The 13,539-nt window shown below is 44.0% G+C and overlaps 1 protein-coding gene across 1 annotated transcript in view; it reads left to right on the top strand.

Moving 5' to 3' along the window:
* The window catches only part of THSD7B (thrombospondin type 1 domain containing 7B), a 2,969,219-nt gene extending 2,962,424 nt beyond the window's left edge, over window positions 1–6,795 (top strand). Inside the window, exon 28 of the mRNA XM_069616536.1 lies at window positions 5,532–6,795. Coding sequence (XP_069472637.1) covers window positions 5,532–5,613 — 82 coding nt within the window. The 3' untranslated portion in view covers window positions 5,614–6,795. The remainder of the gene's footprint in view (window positions 1–5,531) is intronic.
* Window positions 6,796–13,539: the final 6,744 nt, after the last annotated feature.

Raw genomic sequence — 13,539 nt, 5'->3', positions numbered from 1 at the left:
TACAATTTATCAAACAATCACCCCCTCCACACCACACACCCCCACACACATCCTCTCTCCCTCCCAAACCCTAAATCAGCTCCTCTGTCTATAATTACCTCCACGTCCCTCTTCCTTGCCCCCGTGCTTACGTATGAGGCACCTTGCCTCATAGGTAATTACTGGGAGGAAGAAGAGTAGGACCAGGAGTAATAAAGATTACGGGTAATTAAGTCAGGCATTACCTCCATGTACCTCTACCTCATCCCAATACTTGTGTGTGAGGCAAAATGCCTCATACACAAGTACTGGGACAAGGAAGAATAGGGCTAGGAGTAATGAAGATTACTAATTATTAATCAAGGCACAAGCATTAGTGTAACACCATTAAGCCGACTGGGCATCAGCCCTCTCCCCCACCCCAAAAAAATGTTGGGCTATGACACAACAGGACACAGATGTTAAACAGTGCTTGGGTTTTGCCAATAACAAAGGGCAGGCAAATACTAACATAAAGCATGTCACTGTTCAAACACATACTTTTGTAGGCAATTGAAATAGTGATGTGGGTTTAGTAATTGCATGCCAGGAGAGTCATTGGAAGGGTAGAGATAGACAGACAGGAGACCTTTCATTCTCACAGCAGTCCATAAGTGGGTGCTTTCAACCTTAAAAGAGAGATTTAACTGCTTGGAACATTGCAGCTGAACTAGAACAGTCTCATTAGAATCTGTAAAGAAGTTAAATGCCCCAACCACAAATACACTTGCCCCTCCCCCACCGCCCATGAAGTCAGTGCCTCTTTCATTATTTTTAGTGTTAGCCCCCCTGAAATGTAGGTTTTGTTGCACCCCTGAACACAAGCACACACACACCATTCACCATACACCCACACCCAGCCACCCATACATTTAGGTGTGTACCATTTCACCATACAGGCACACCCGGGCAGCCAACCATACATTTAATTATTCACCCTTTCAACATACAGGCACACCCGGGCAGCCAACCATACATTTAATTATTCACCCTTTCAGCATACAGGCACACCCGGGCAGCCAACCATACATTTAATTATTCACCCTTTCAGCATACAGGCACACCCAGGCAGCCACCCATACATTTAAGTGTGCACTCTTTCCCCCTAAAGGCACACCCAGGCAGACACCCATACATTTAAGAGTTCACTCTTTCACCCTACAGGCACACCCAGGCAGCCACCCATACATTTAAGTGTGCACCCGTTCATCATACCGGCACACAGGTGCACCCAGCCAACCGTACATTTAAGTGTCCACACTTTAACCATGCATGCACACCCAGACAGCCACCCATACATTTAAGTGTGCACAGTTTCATCATACAGGCACACACGCACACCCAGCCAACCATACATTTAAGTGTCCACACTTTACCCATACCGGCACGCCCAGGCAGCCACCCACATATGTAAGTGTGTACCCTTTCACCATATAGGCACACCCAGGCAGCCAGTACCGACCCCACGTCTGCCAGTGCAATGTGCGAGATTTGGGTGCCCCCCACTCCCACCCTGCCAACCACAAATGTAGAACACCAGGGTTCTCAGTTCTGTTGTTCGGCTGATTCTAGAACAAGTATCAGCCAAACAATCGAACTGAGCCCCCTGCTGATCTTGTAAAGTGTGTTTAAGGGCACTTTGACGCCAGCTCAGTGTTATGTAAATAGCACCTATTAAAGATTATTTAATAGGTGCTGTTTCCAAGGCGAGGCACCCTGTGCTGTGGGTGCCCCCTTGTGTGGCTGCAACCTCTGAGCGCACCTTGAGCCGGTGCTGCAGGCAGCCACCCATACATTTAAGTGTGCACCCTTTCACCATACACTCACACAGGTACTCCCAGTAAGCCAACCACACATCATGCACTCGTTCATTCATGCACATTACATATTTACACACATATACAAACACTTACATTTTCTTACCTTTAATCTGTTGGTCCAGGCAACGAGGCATTCGGCTCCCTGCAGCAGCCAGGAATGCATGTTCCTGTTATCTGCAGAGGATCTTGAAGCCCCCATGTCATGGGTGTGGGGGAGCTCTACTACTTCAAAAAGAAATGGTTTCTTTTTGAAGTCACGCTGACTTTATAAATACATTATTTCCGTTAAAGGACGAAACTGTAGCACAAATAATTTCTTTATGAAGGCAGAGAGACTTCAAAAAGATACAAATTCCTTTTTTTTTTTTTAAGTGGTGTGCTTTTTGGTCATTATTTCCCCTTTTTGTCTGCCTGTTTGTTTATTAGCGCCTCCGCTTTACTCACTTTGCTTTTTACCCTTGCTTTCCCTCTGTCCAAATCTTTTTCCCTGTTCATGTTTCCCTTTCTCAGGAGGATTAGATTAAAGTGCTATTTCTATTTCTCAGAGACTCCAATTGTGAATGAATCCTCCATTGGCAAACCATATTTTTTTAATTGGAAAATATTTTTTTTTTGTCCAAGGTGCCCCCTCCCAGGACATGTGGTGGTCAGAGTGTGGGGGCCCCCGTTACGCCAGTGCCTTTGAGACAAGGCTTCTTCACAGTATCCTATTGCCTTGCCTTGGGGTCTCAACTGCCTCAAGTGGTGCTTCTAAGCACTTTTCTGTGGTGAAGCCGGTGTCAAGACAGAGCGAGTCGGCATTGAGTCAGAGTGGAGCCGGGGCTCTGTATGGATTGAGGCATTTCTCGAAAGTGTGAAAGAAGATATGCCCCAACAAGTTGACTCATCAATCAGGTCAAAACGATGCTTCCACTGGGTCGCCTTGTCGAGTGACATGATGTCATCCAAAAGGTTGCGTCTGAGGTCGGGTCGGTTCAAGATAAGGATCTGATGGGTCAATGTGTTGCCTGGGATGGGGTGAGTCGGATGCTTCATCATAGTGAGCTGGCACTAAAGTCGAGGCAGCAGTGGTCTTCACTGGTTGGAAACAGTGTATACACAGCCAGCAAAAGAGGGTAAGGTACTCAAAGTTTGCAGAGTTCAAAAAGCAGCCCAAAAGGCCCCGTAGCAGCTTTACAGGCATCTAGAATGGCCAAAGTAGCTCAAAGACTGGTTGAGTGGTGTTAATGGATTCCTGCTACTCTTGAACTACTGGGATGCTGTGAGTCCCAATCCAGAGGCGCCAGGACCCTAGAGGGCTTCCTTCATTTACAGTGAGGGGGTTATGATACCAGTCCAGCCACAGCGAGGCCTTGGCCTGAAAGCAATCACTTCCACTGTTCCTCTTTTGATAGTTAAGGGGCAAAGCTCTCATCTGCTTGGATGCATTCTGCCTTCACTTCACTGGCAAAGGACTTTGGGATACATTGTTCCTTCAAAGAGGTCCAGGTGAATTTGTGTTCTTGTGTAAATCCAGTTAGCTGATTGCTTTAAGCTGTAAGTTGATAGTTCTGTCCTTGCCCATTATGTTACTTGCCATGCTGCTGCAGTGCTTTGTTTTGCTTGTAGTCCCATCCAAATTAAATATTTATGCTGGGCCTTGATGGACCATCAGGCAGACTTCCTGCCAAAATCAGGATTCAAACAAACGTTGACCATAAGAACCATGGCTCCCGCGGTCACAAGGCTGGTGGAGTGCACAAAGGCTTCCTGCAAAGTGATGAACACCAGCGCACAGAAACGATACACTTTTAAGCACTCCATTTTATAGCTGACACGTGTCCCATGCTCTGTTTGAAACCCTCAGCCAAACTGGGTATCTAGCAAATAGGAACTTGCATTGCATTCTGGGAATCTTAGCCCTTCTCAATGGGCAAACCAATCTCAGTGGCCTAATGCTTAGTCACAAAACGTATTTTAGCACTAGTGAAAAATTAGATTGTGTATATCAGAAAATGTGCAAGTGTATACCACGCCTGCGTGAAAAGGTAATGCAGAGTAGATCCAACTTAGACGCAGGCCTGAGGTGTGGACGTGCAAACAAAATGAGCAAAAGAAAGGGCAAAATATACCCCAAAAGATGGCAAGAGGGTGGAGACCACCCAAACGAACACAATACTGAATGAAATATGGAGTGGTCATGTAAATACAGCAGCAATGCAAAAAACAAACATCACAGTTGCAGAAGAATGGAAAAGAAAGCATAGTCTCAAACAATGCACACCCGATTTGCTCTAAGCATGCCTGCTAGCAATTGCTCCAAACCGGAAATGGAAACATGTATAACAGTCATGTAACTCATGCATGGATCATGACTGTTATAGAGGAAACGGGGGTAAAGGGCTTTAGAAGGAGTGTTCATTCTGTGAGCTGCCAGAGGTATACGCAAGGTGTCGGCCGACATATGCAATGAGATGCTGCCAGGGCAGGGGTCAAGTCCTAAACCATAAAGTGGGGGGACTCATTAGCATACCAATTGAATGTGGTACCAGAAATTAGCATATTAAGGTACCCTCTGAAAAAAGTGGGGGACTTCTGAAAAAGTGGGGGGACTCCGTCCACCTGCGTGTACCCTCGACTTGAGCCCTGTGCCAGGGTATAAGGGTAGGCTGACACCCACGTACCATGTCTTCACAAAGCCACCTTGAATAGCTTTGCCACTGTGTCCTTTGGGATGACAAGGTCTTTTTGGGAGGCTCATCTCTGACAGGGGAAAGTCTATACTTCATGACACCCTCCATGGCATATTAAGGCAGCTCCATTCTTAAAATGTGGTTGGTCTCTAAAAAAGTCTTGTGCCTGCTCAAGTAGGTTTTGTATTTCATGAAATGTAAGCGTTTGTGTGTTTTTATACCTATCTATTACTTTAGGTGCTAACAAAGCAGTTAAATGTCATGTGATGGTCTTGTGGTCAAAGATCATATTGCATCACATCCTGTGATGTTATAGTGTGTGATGTCACATCTGCTTCACCTGGTATTTTGGTGAAATGACGCCCCTGACACTGTTTTTAGTTTTGAGGGTGGATGATCTTTTAAACATTAACTCCCCGTCGTAGCGCAGGCAATTGTGGCTATTAGAAGCCTGAAATGACCAAGAGGGCTGAGGGTGCCTACTGGCCACAAATGCCCACTCCTCAGCAGCCCCCCTCGAGCCCCCACCCCGCCCAAAGGGAAATGTATGAATTCAAAAAGAATAGTAGCTGAGGTGTGTGTAAACAGCAAGGGCATGCCACGTTTTCATGCAGCAATACGCTGGGTGAATGTATGCAACAGGGTGACGGTAGCACCAGGTGGAACACAGCCAGAGATGCATGGGTATGTGTGCAGCGCCTGCCAATTGTGGTGCAACCCACCTGCGGTGTGCGGCATTGAGAGGCTGCAGGAATCAGGATGCCAGATCACACAGATGTAGCAGCAGAAAGGAGTGTGAGCGACAGGCAAACGGGCACATGGAGATTATTGCTGGTGTATGGCCTCTAAGGGGGAGACACTACTAGATATTAATGCTTGCAATTCCACCATCCTGATTGGCTGGCTTGTCAGCATTGTTAAAATTGTGCTAATGGACCTTTTTGCTTAGGTTGCCATAATATAGTGCCATTAAGCCATTAACCTATTCATCAAAACGTGCTCTCTGTTTCCTTTCTTTCAGCAAAACACCAAAACAGCATCAACTTTCAGTTCCGCAGCAGAAACCTCTAACCTTAGCCTACGATGGTGACGTCGACATGTAAACAACAGCCATCCAAATGTGAACATCAACTGCCTTAACTCAAGTTTTGAAACACATGTAACTAGTTCTCAGTTTTTTTGAGGAATGTCGTGATGTGACACACCGAGCAGAATGAATAAGACAAACGTCACGTTGTGCAACCAGCCTGTCTGAAAACAAAAACGGATTTAACAACGCACACACTACATCGACGGCATGCGTTCCCGTTTGAAAACGGGAATAAGGCAGCGATACGCAATTTCAAAAGGCACAATATATTGAGAGCAGAATGCATGATGACAATCCCAGGAAAAAGTACAGTGAAGAAACATTTAGCACAAGTGGCATATACACTTCTTCATTATGCACTATGTTAGTGCAACACTCTGCATACAGCAACCCTACATGTGTATGGCAACTACTCCAAGGCTCTGTCTCCTGTGTTCTAGAAAGCCAAGATAACGTGTCTCAATTCCTCCGATGTATGCGACTTTGCAATTTAAAATTCATTCCTTGGCAAACATCCACCCTGAACGACGCAACCCAGCTGCTGTATCTGCACACGTACACGTTGGATTCTTAACAACAGTTTATGGCAGGAAAAATGCTCTCAGCTGGGAATGAAATTAAAAACAATGGAATGCGTTCGTGCCACTCAGCAGCCATTAAACACAAAGAAACGGTGGAGTGAGATGACGCAGATACATTTGAGGTGTCTTACAATGTTTCATCGTGTTATTTCACTCGATCTCTGGTTTTGTAATATGAACTTTCTTAATACAATGCATTTATTAAAACAGATATTTTATAGTGAATTGCAATTACCAGTGACATTTCATGCACGCCTGACACAAAAAGTGATCACGTTGTTTAAAAGTTGCATTTAGACCGGGTACTGAAAAGGAATGGAAACTGCTTTATGTTACAAAACACTCCTCTGTTCTTGGCAGCAGAATGTTGGAAAACTAAAGTGAGCATTGCAAGGACGACTCTGCCATCTTATGGTCATTGTATTTTATTGCAACAGGATAAATGACATACGAAACCTGATATTTATGAAGAGGCTATTTTCCCAGTTTCCAAATTATATTGTTTTAAAACGTCAATTGCTTGGTCTCCCATGACAATATCTGTAAAAGGATCTCATTTTTAAAAAATATTTTTTGGGGGGGATAAAAGTGAATACAGATGCATTGCAAGTAAAGGCCATTTCGAAAATATTCGACTGTGATTTTTTTCATTTATAAGTTAGATAATTGTCTCCCATTATATTAGGCTGTGGTGTATTTGAATTACATATCTAACACCTTCCTCCCGAGTAGAGAAGGGTAGCATGTTGTTTTCTTTACTATTTTCGAAGGGAAATGGGAATTCAAACATGTGTTTCCAAAAATGGTGATGCTATGGGAGGAGATGTGCTTATTCGTGGTGTTTGGGTCCACACATTTTTTTTATTTTTGTATTTAACTGCTGTTTGAATATGCACTACGTTGCAATCATGATAACCACATCAATGCGCCTGGGGGAGAGGGATACCAGGAGAGAGGGGAGAGAAGGGAGAGAAGAAGGATGCAAAGTAATATTCCAGACCCAGCTCCAGTCAGGGAAAAGAGAGAGATCAGTCTTAGAATGAGAGCAGAGGGGAAGGTTGGGGGACTTACACAGCTTAACCCAAAGACCTCCTTTCAGATGCCGAGCTAATGATAAGAGAGAGATAAAGAAAGAGAGCGAGAGAGGGAGAGAGAACAAAGTGATAGAGAAAGAAACATTGAAAAAAAGGCAATATTTTTTTTGTTTTTTACATTGAAAAAAAGGCAATTTTTTTTTTGGTTTTTTTGTTTGTGCATTTGGTTATAGAATACAACGAATCTTTTGCACTTATTATAGATTTAAGAAAAAAAGCGAGAAAATCATTTTCCAGCAGGCACAATGGCAATAAAATAATCAATAAAAATAGTACAATGAAAAAAAAAAGCCAACATGTTTTCAAATACAAAGTTATGCTTCTTAAAACGATTCCATATAAGGATAGCACTCAGTAGAGCAATTCATTCGTTGCAACTGATATTGCACAATGTATAACCATGCATTCAGAATTCCCCAGCCACCAGGGTCCTCCAGGGACCTGACTGGGGGCTGCTGTCCACACATGCTATGCCGCAGCAATGATAATAATTGATGCAGCCCGAACATGGAGCTCCGGAATTGATCAGATTCCATAAAATGAATGTCACTGACGAAACTGGCAACACTCTTAATGTAGCTGGATTATTAGTCGGGCCGTTGCGTGAGTAGATGCCAACACGGCTCGATTGTCTGCTGGCATAGTCGCCACGTCCACTTACTTCACGGTCATTTTATCCAGCGTCCTGTGTGCTCACGGGTAGGTAAGATATTAAGACGTAAATACGTCATAAATCTACATATATTTGGTGAGTATAATTTAGTTAGGTAGTGGCAGAGAGTATAATATCGAAAACCCTGAGTACAATAAGCTGCATATGGTTTCTTTTTCCCTAGAGACTCAATATTAGTGATAATATTGTAATCTCTAGTTTTGTTTTTTAATTTCATTTGCGCATTAGGGCCCTGAACCAGGTCTGCACGAGCGATGTCAACTTGCTCGTGATGATTTAATGCAATGTATGACCGCTGCTTCAAAAGATCATTAGGCTGGTCCTGGGTATATTGGCCAGCAAAAAGGCTGATTAACGTATTTGCAGAAGGCGTAGCATTGTGACTGGCAAGACAAAGGTGACCACGCTGGATGAGCCAAAGGGAGCGTATGGATGTAATACCCAGCTCACAGCGTAAAGTCTCAACTGGCACAGAATTAGGGACACCCAAGATGGCGTGCAAGAGCTTACCCTCAAATGATTGCACCCACTTCATCTTAATTTCAGACCGCAAGCCCATAGAGAATTCCAGGTATACTACTCTTGCGATAAATCGAGACAAGGCCCTCAATGGCCGCCTCTTTTATAGATGAATCGAGACGAGGCCCTCAATGGCCGCCTCTTTTATAGATGAATCGAGACGAGGCCCTCAATGGCCGCCTCTTTTATAGATGAAACGCTTCACTTTTAGCCATTTCTTCAAAAATGTTGTTCTAAAAATCTCTGATGAAAATCCTGAGGATCAGGATAGCAAATGGGGACCCCCCCCAAATACATATATCTGTCTACGATCTCCAAAGAGGACCCTTGAGTAGCCAATTAAACCGAAGCTTTTATTTCGACCTATAATCAAAAGTATTGTTTTTTGTATATTAACCTTAAAATCATTTTTATTGGCGTATGAAGAAAGGGCATCAAGTGAGTGCTGGAGGCCAATCAGCATTTGGTTGATTAAAATGGTGCCATCCGAATACCCAATCAAAGGCACCAGAGTATTTCAGATGCTGGCAGGGAAGTTGCAGGCAGACTCTACAACCGGACCCATGTCAAAGACATATACATTGTAGAGCAGTAGCGCCAGGACACAGCCCTGCTTCAGGCGAAGATTAGTGGGGATCCCCCGCCCCCCGTGGTCTCTCCAGTCTGATTGGTGCAGACAGCCACAGTGTTGTCAGTATGTGAACCAATAAGAAAGTATGATAGGGCAGGGTGAATTCCCCATTCATTCATTTTGGACCAGAGAAACGGGTGATAAATGGTCTCAAACGCCTTAGTGAAGTCCATAAACCACAAATAGAGTTTGGCTCTAGCTTTGCCCCTACAAGCGGAGGTAAAATAGTGGCGGTCACTAATGCTATGCAATGTGCTATGGCCTTTGCAGAAACCTGTTTGAAAGAGAGATAATAGGTGTCTAGTCGTAACCCATAAGGAACGTTTTTTAGTAATATTGTGGTGTAAAACTTTGACTAACATCAAGCATTGCCAAAAGTCCATAATCTTGAGGATTGGTTGGGCAGCCCCTTTTAAAAACAGGAATCAAATTTGATTTCCTCCAGCTCTCCGGAATGAAACCACATATTAATCATTTTTTTGAAAAGCTCTAAAACATGAGCCCAAAATGAAATATTTTCCTTTAATATCATAATTTCCAATGAGTCAGGGCCAGGAGCGCGGGAGCTATTAAGTGATTACATACTCAGGATAATAACATCCTCCACGCACCCAGTTACAAAAGGAACAGAAGGACAATAGGCAGATGCCTTAGGGGGTGAACTAGCTGGATCATAATAAAGGTCCCTAATAGCAGCGGACCGTTCCAATTCACTAATGGAATTTCATTCTATGCTAGATTTATCATTTACAAAATTCCGAGCCCAAGGCACACGTGTGTGGGTGTGGGGGAGGGCAATGATGGTCCGTTTCACAGCTAAGCATGAATGCTACATTGCAAATCCTGATAGAGGGGAGTGGCACAGGGTTTAAAGGGCAAGCAGACGAGGAAGGGAGGATGAGAAAAGACACAGCAATGAAGAAATAATGGACCCCCTTGTTAATTTGCATATTCAGGTAACTTAGGGTCTCACCCTAAGTTTCTAGGCGAATACAGACGTGGACCCCTTGCTCACTATTCTTAGAGAGGCACAGATCCACCCTACTGGTGAGGTCCAACCAGACCGAAACACGTGTCTGGGGTTTCTGTTGGTACTCTTGTTCAGAGGAGAATTGCCTAGCATTTCGGTGCTGAACTGCCCCGGGGCAGGAGAAGGACTGCTATGTTTGGGATATTTCTTCTCTGTGAAAGATAGTGAGCTAAAGACTCTGAAAGGACCCCCCTTGTTAATTTTTATGAAGAATATTCTGACAACAGTAAGAGAAGAGTACACCAACACTGCATGAGCCATGCAAACAGGTGTTATGCTTAGCCTTACTTGCCATTGCCTTTGCAGTGTGTACCAGCGAGGTTGGATCACGTGGTTCGGCTTCACTCTATCAAAGCCTAATATGGTGGCTCCAGTGGGGATGATGGTTCTGCCACGATGGAGTGTGACGATGTAGAGGGACCTGGCATGTGTCAAGGACATGTTCTAGCGTGATGCTTCCAGAGTCTTGGACGGGAGGAGACATTGCTAAGAGAAGTTAGGGAGGGGTCCATTAAGCCTCCATCATGGCTGTTCACCTGGTGGAGCTCTGCCTAATCAGGACACACTGTTGTGGGTCTGTTGGGGATGATGGTCATGGATTCAGATGCCAAGAAGGAGTGTGACTTTGTATAGGTGTCTATGTAATGGCCCCAGGTCAATGCTTCCATAGCCATCGGAGGAGAGCAGTAGTCGAAGTGGGCAGTAGTGGTTGGGAGCTGTGCTCCTCTACTTTTTTTAAATTATGTTTTACGGTTACTATAACTCTATTTTAAAAAGAAACCGTTCCGGAATGGTTTATTTTTAAAATAAAAATGTAGGAAGCAGTTGAAACTTGCTCTTCAGTGCACTGCATCTTAAACATTAGGTGCATTTGTTTGGGGGTTTGTTTTGTGGATGGGAGGGGGCATGGTGATGGGGTTAGTGGGGAGCGGGGCAGGCCAGCAGGCATCATACTACATTCAACCACTTCTTTTCATACACTTCAACCACTGGAGGAGAGGGACAGCTCTGAGGAGTTAGCCCTTTCTCCCATGAGTGTGCATTTTCGCAAGTCATGTGGTTGGACTTCCTGCTAGCAGGGTAAAAGGTTGTGGCATTAATGGGACAGATAGCAGAAGGACGGTTAATGGGTTTTTTTTCGCAGCTATTTTCACTGTGGCTATTTTATCCGTGGTGTTTTCATCACGGCCGTTGATGTTTTTTCTTTTTTTTTAAAATACATGTGTGTTTGGGGATTTAGGGGTAGTGGGTGTAAGAGTGAGGTGGTGCATTGGGTTAGATAGATGGTTAGGGGAAACAGCCGTTCTGAAAACACCACAGTTAAAATAGCCTTGGTGAAAATAACCGCAATTAAAACATGTGCAACACAGAAGGACCGTCGTTTTGTATACAATACTGGGGCCTAGCTTGCACCTTCAGAGTCCTGGGGAAAATGCAATGCAGCTCAGTTGAGTTAAGGATCCATGCCATGCGCCTCCAAATGGACAGGTCCCGTGGTGGTGCTTCACCAAATCAGGGTGATGTGTTGGGACTTTAGTGGGGCTAGTGGTATTGCATTGGAATATTAGGAACCTAATTAATGATGTTCAGCGGCCTGGGCGATGGCACAGTTAGACCTCAGCTCCAAGCTTCCAGAGTCCTGGGAGGAAAGGGTTGCAGCTGAACAGAGTTAAGGTGTTCTCCCATGTGGTAGAGCATCACCCAATCAAGGTGTGATGGTGTGGCTGCAGTGGGCATGATGGTCCTATATTGGGACACTAGAAGGTTGCACAATGTTGTTTATGGGTCTGGCAGAATGCAAAGTTAGGCTCTACTTCATTGCTTTGTGATTCCAGATTGGAAATAGACACAGCTCAGGGCAAAGCGATATTCATCCAATGAGCGTATTGCTATAAAGCTGAGCTGGATAGACTTCACCCAGTGAGAGTGCAGTGTTGTGACTGTAATGGGACTGATGGTCTTGTATTACGACACCATTAATGAGCGTGAAGTTGGTCAATGTCCTTGGCGAATTGTAGGGCTAAGCCTTAGATTGATGTTCTCTGGAATTCTTACACACAGAGGTAAGTTGTACTTTGGTTGCAGATCAGAAGTTGAGAACCTTTAATGCCAGTCATACTGTCAAAGAAGGCAAAGTATCTAAGTGACTCATGGCTTGCACTGTATTGTTTCTTTAATTCATCAAGCAAAATGAATGTTTTGTTTGAGCTGACAAAAAATTGTAATCACTTAAAATACAAATTCCCAAAAAGTAAAGGAAATTAAAAATGCACCAAATATGCATTGTTTATTTGCATTACTTTGAGAAATGTGTAGTTCACCTTATTCACAAATGTGGCATATGCTTTTCCAAGGGCTGTTCTGCAGCACAAATAATGCTCTGACCAGCCACCCGGCATACATTACTGCTGTGAACATGTATGGCGCCCCCTGCACCAATATGTCTCATAGTTATAGGTTGCGTTTTCGTCAGGTATGGATCTTATAACATTACAATCCTACCTGACTACATGGTATTCCTTTAGTATCCTTTACATCATAAATTCTTGACATATGGCTGACTCTGCTTTAGTCCAACTGGCCATTTTGAGGTCTTTGAAATGTAGCTATGGACACTCCCTATTATTGAATGTAGAATGTCTGTAGTCGTCAGGAAAGCAAACTCAGCAGGATGAAACTTCATGCAACCGTAATGCATGACTGAGTCTTCCCCAGTCCTACACGCTTTTCAGAGGTCCATGTCTTATGAATGTTCAATATTGTAATATTAACAAACTCAACATTACACAATGTTTTGACCTCTGAAAGATTAAGAGCAGACTCATGCATACCAGACAAGTGAATGCTCTGTTGTTTTCACATGAAAAATAATTTGCCAACTTCATCGTCATTAATTTTATAAATTAGAACAGGATGAACGCCTGAGTTCCTCTTACCCAGGTTCATGTCCGGGGCCGCAGATTACAGCTTGGGTCTTAATCACTGGTATATCTTACTGCAGAGATTAGCATTCTTTCCTACTTGGATAACTTTCAGAATTACATAGGAATCCATGTCCTCTTGCTTACCACTATCTCCTCCACATCCTGCCCCAAACCCTCCCTAACCGTTCTTTCCTTTCCAGAAGCCATTTAAGTCATTTTGTGTATGTTCTTCCCCAACAATTCAACCCAAACCTACCCAGACTTCACTTGAGCTTCCCTGGCTCTTAAGGGAGATTAGGGCAGGGTTGGGATGGAAGAATAATCTGTGGGAACCTAAACACCTACCTGGGAGGATTACAGAAGCCTCCAGATTACTTTTGAGAAAGTTTGGGTGGGTGTTCTACTGGTGGCTTCTGAGAAAAACGTATTGGACAATGAGGTGTGACGTTAACATTTACGAAGCCTGTTGTTGTTAGCTGTTGATTTT

The sequence above is a fragment of the Ambystoma mexicanum genome, chromosome 9, assembly GCF_040938575.1.
Source record: "Ambystoma mexicanum isolate Mex_15411 chromosome 9, UKY_AmexF1_1, whole genome shotgun sequence".
Lineage (NCBI taxonomy): Eukaryota > Metazoa > Chordata > Amphibia > Caudata > Ambystomatidae > Ambystoma > Ambystoma mexicanum.
The sequence above is the reverse complement of the archived record's forward strand: the minus strand, read 5'-3'. Positions and strand labels throughout refer to the sequence as shown.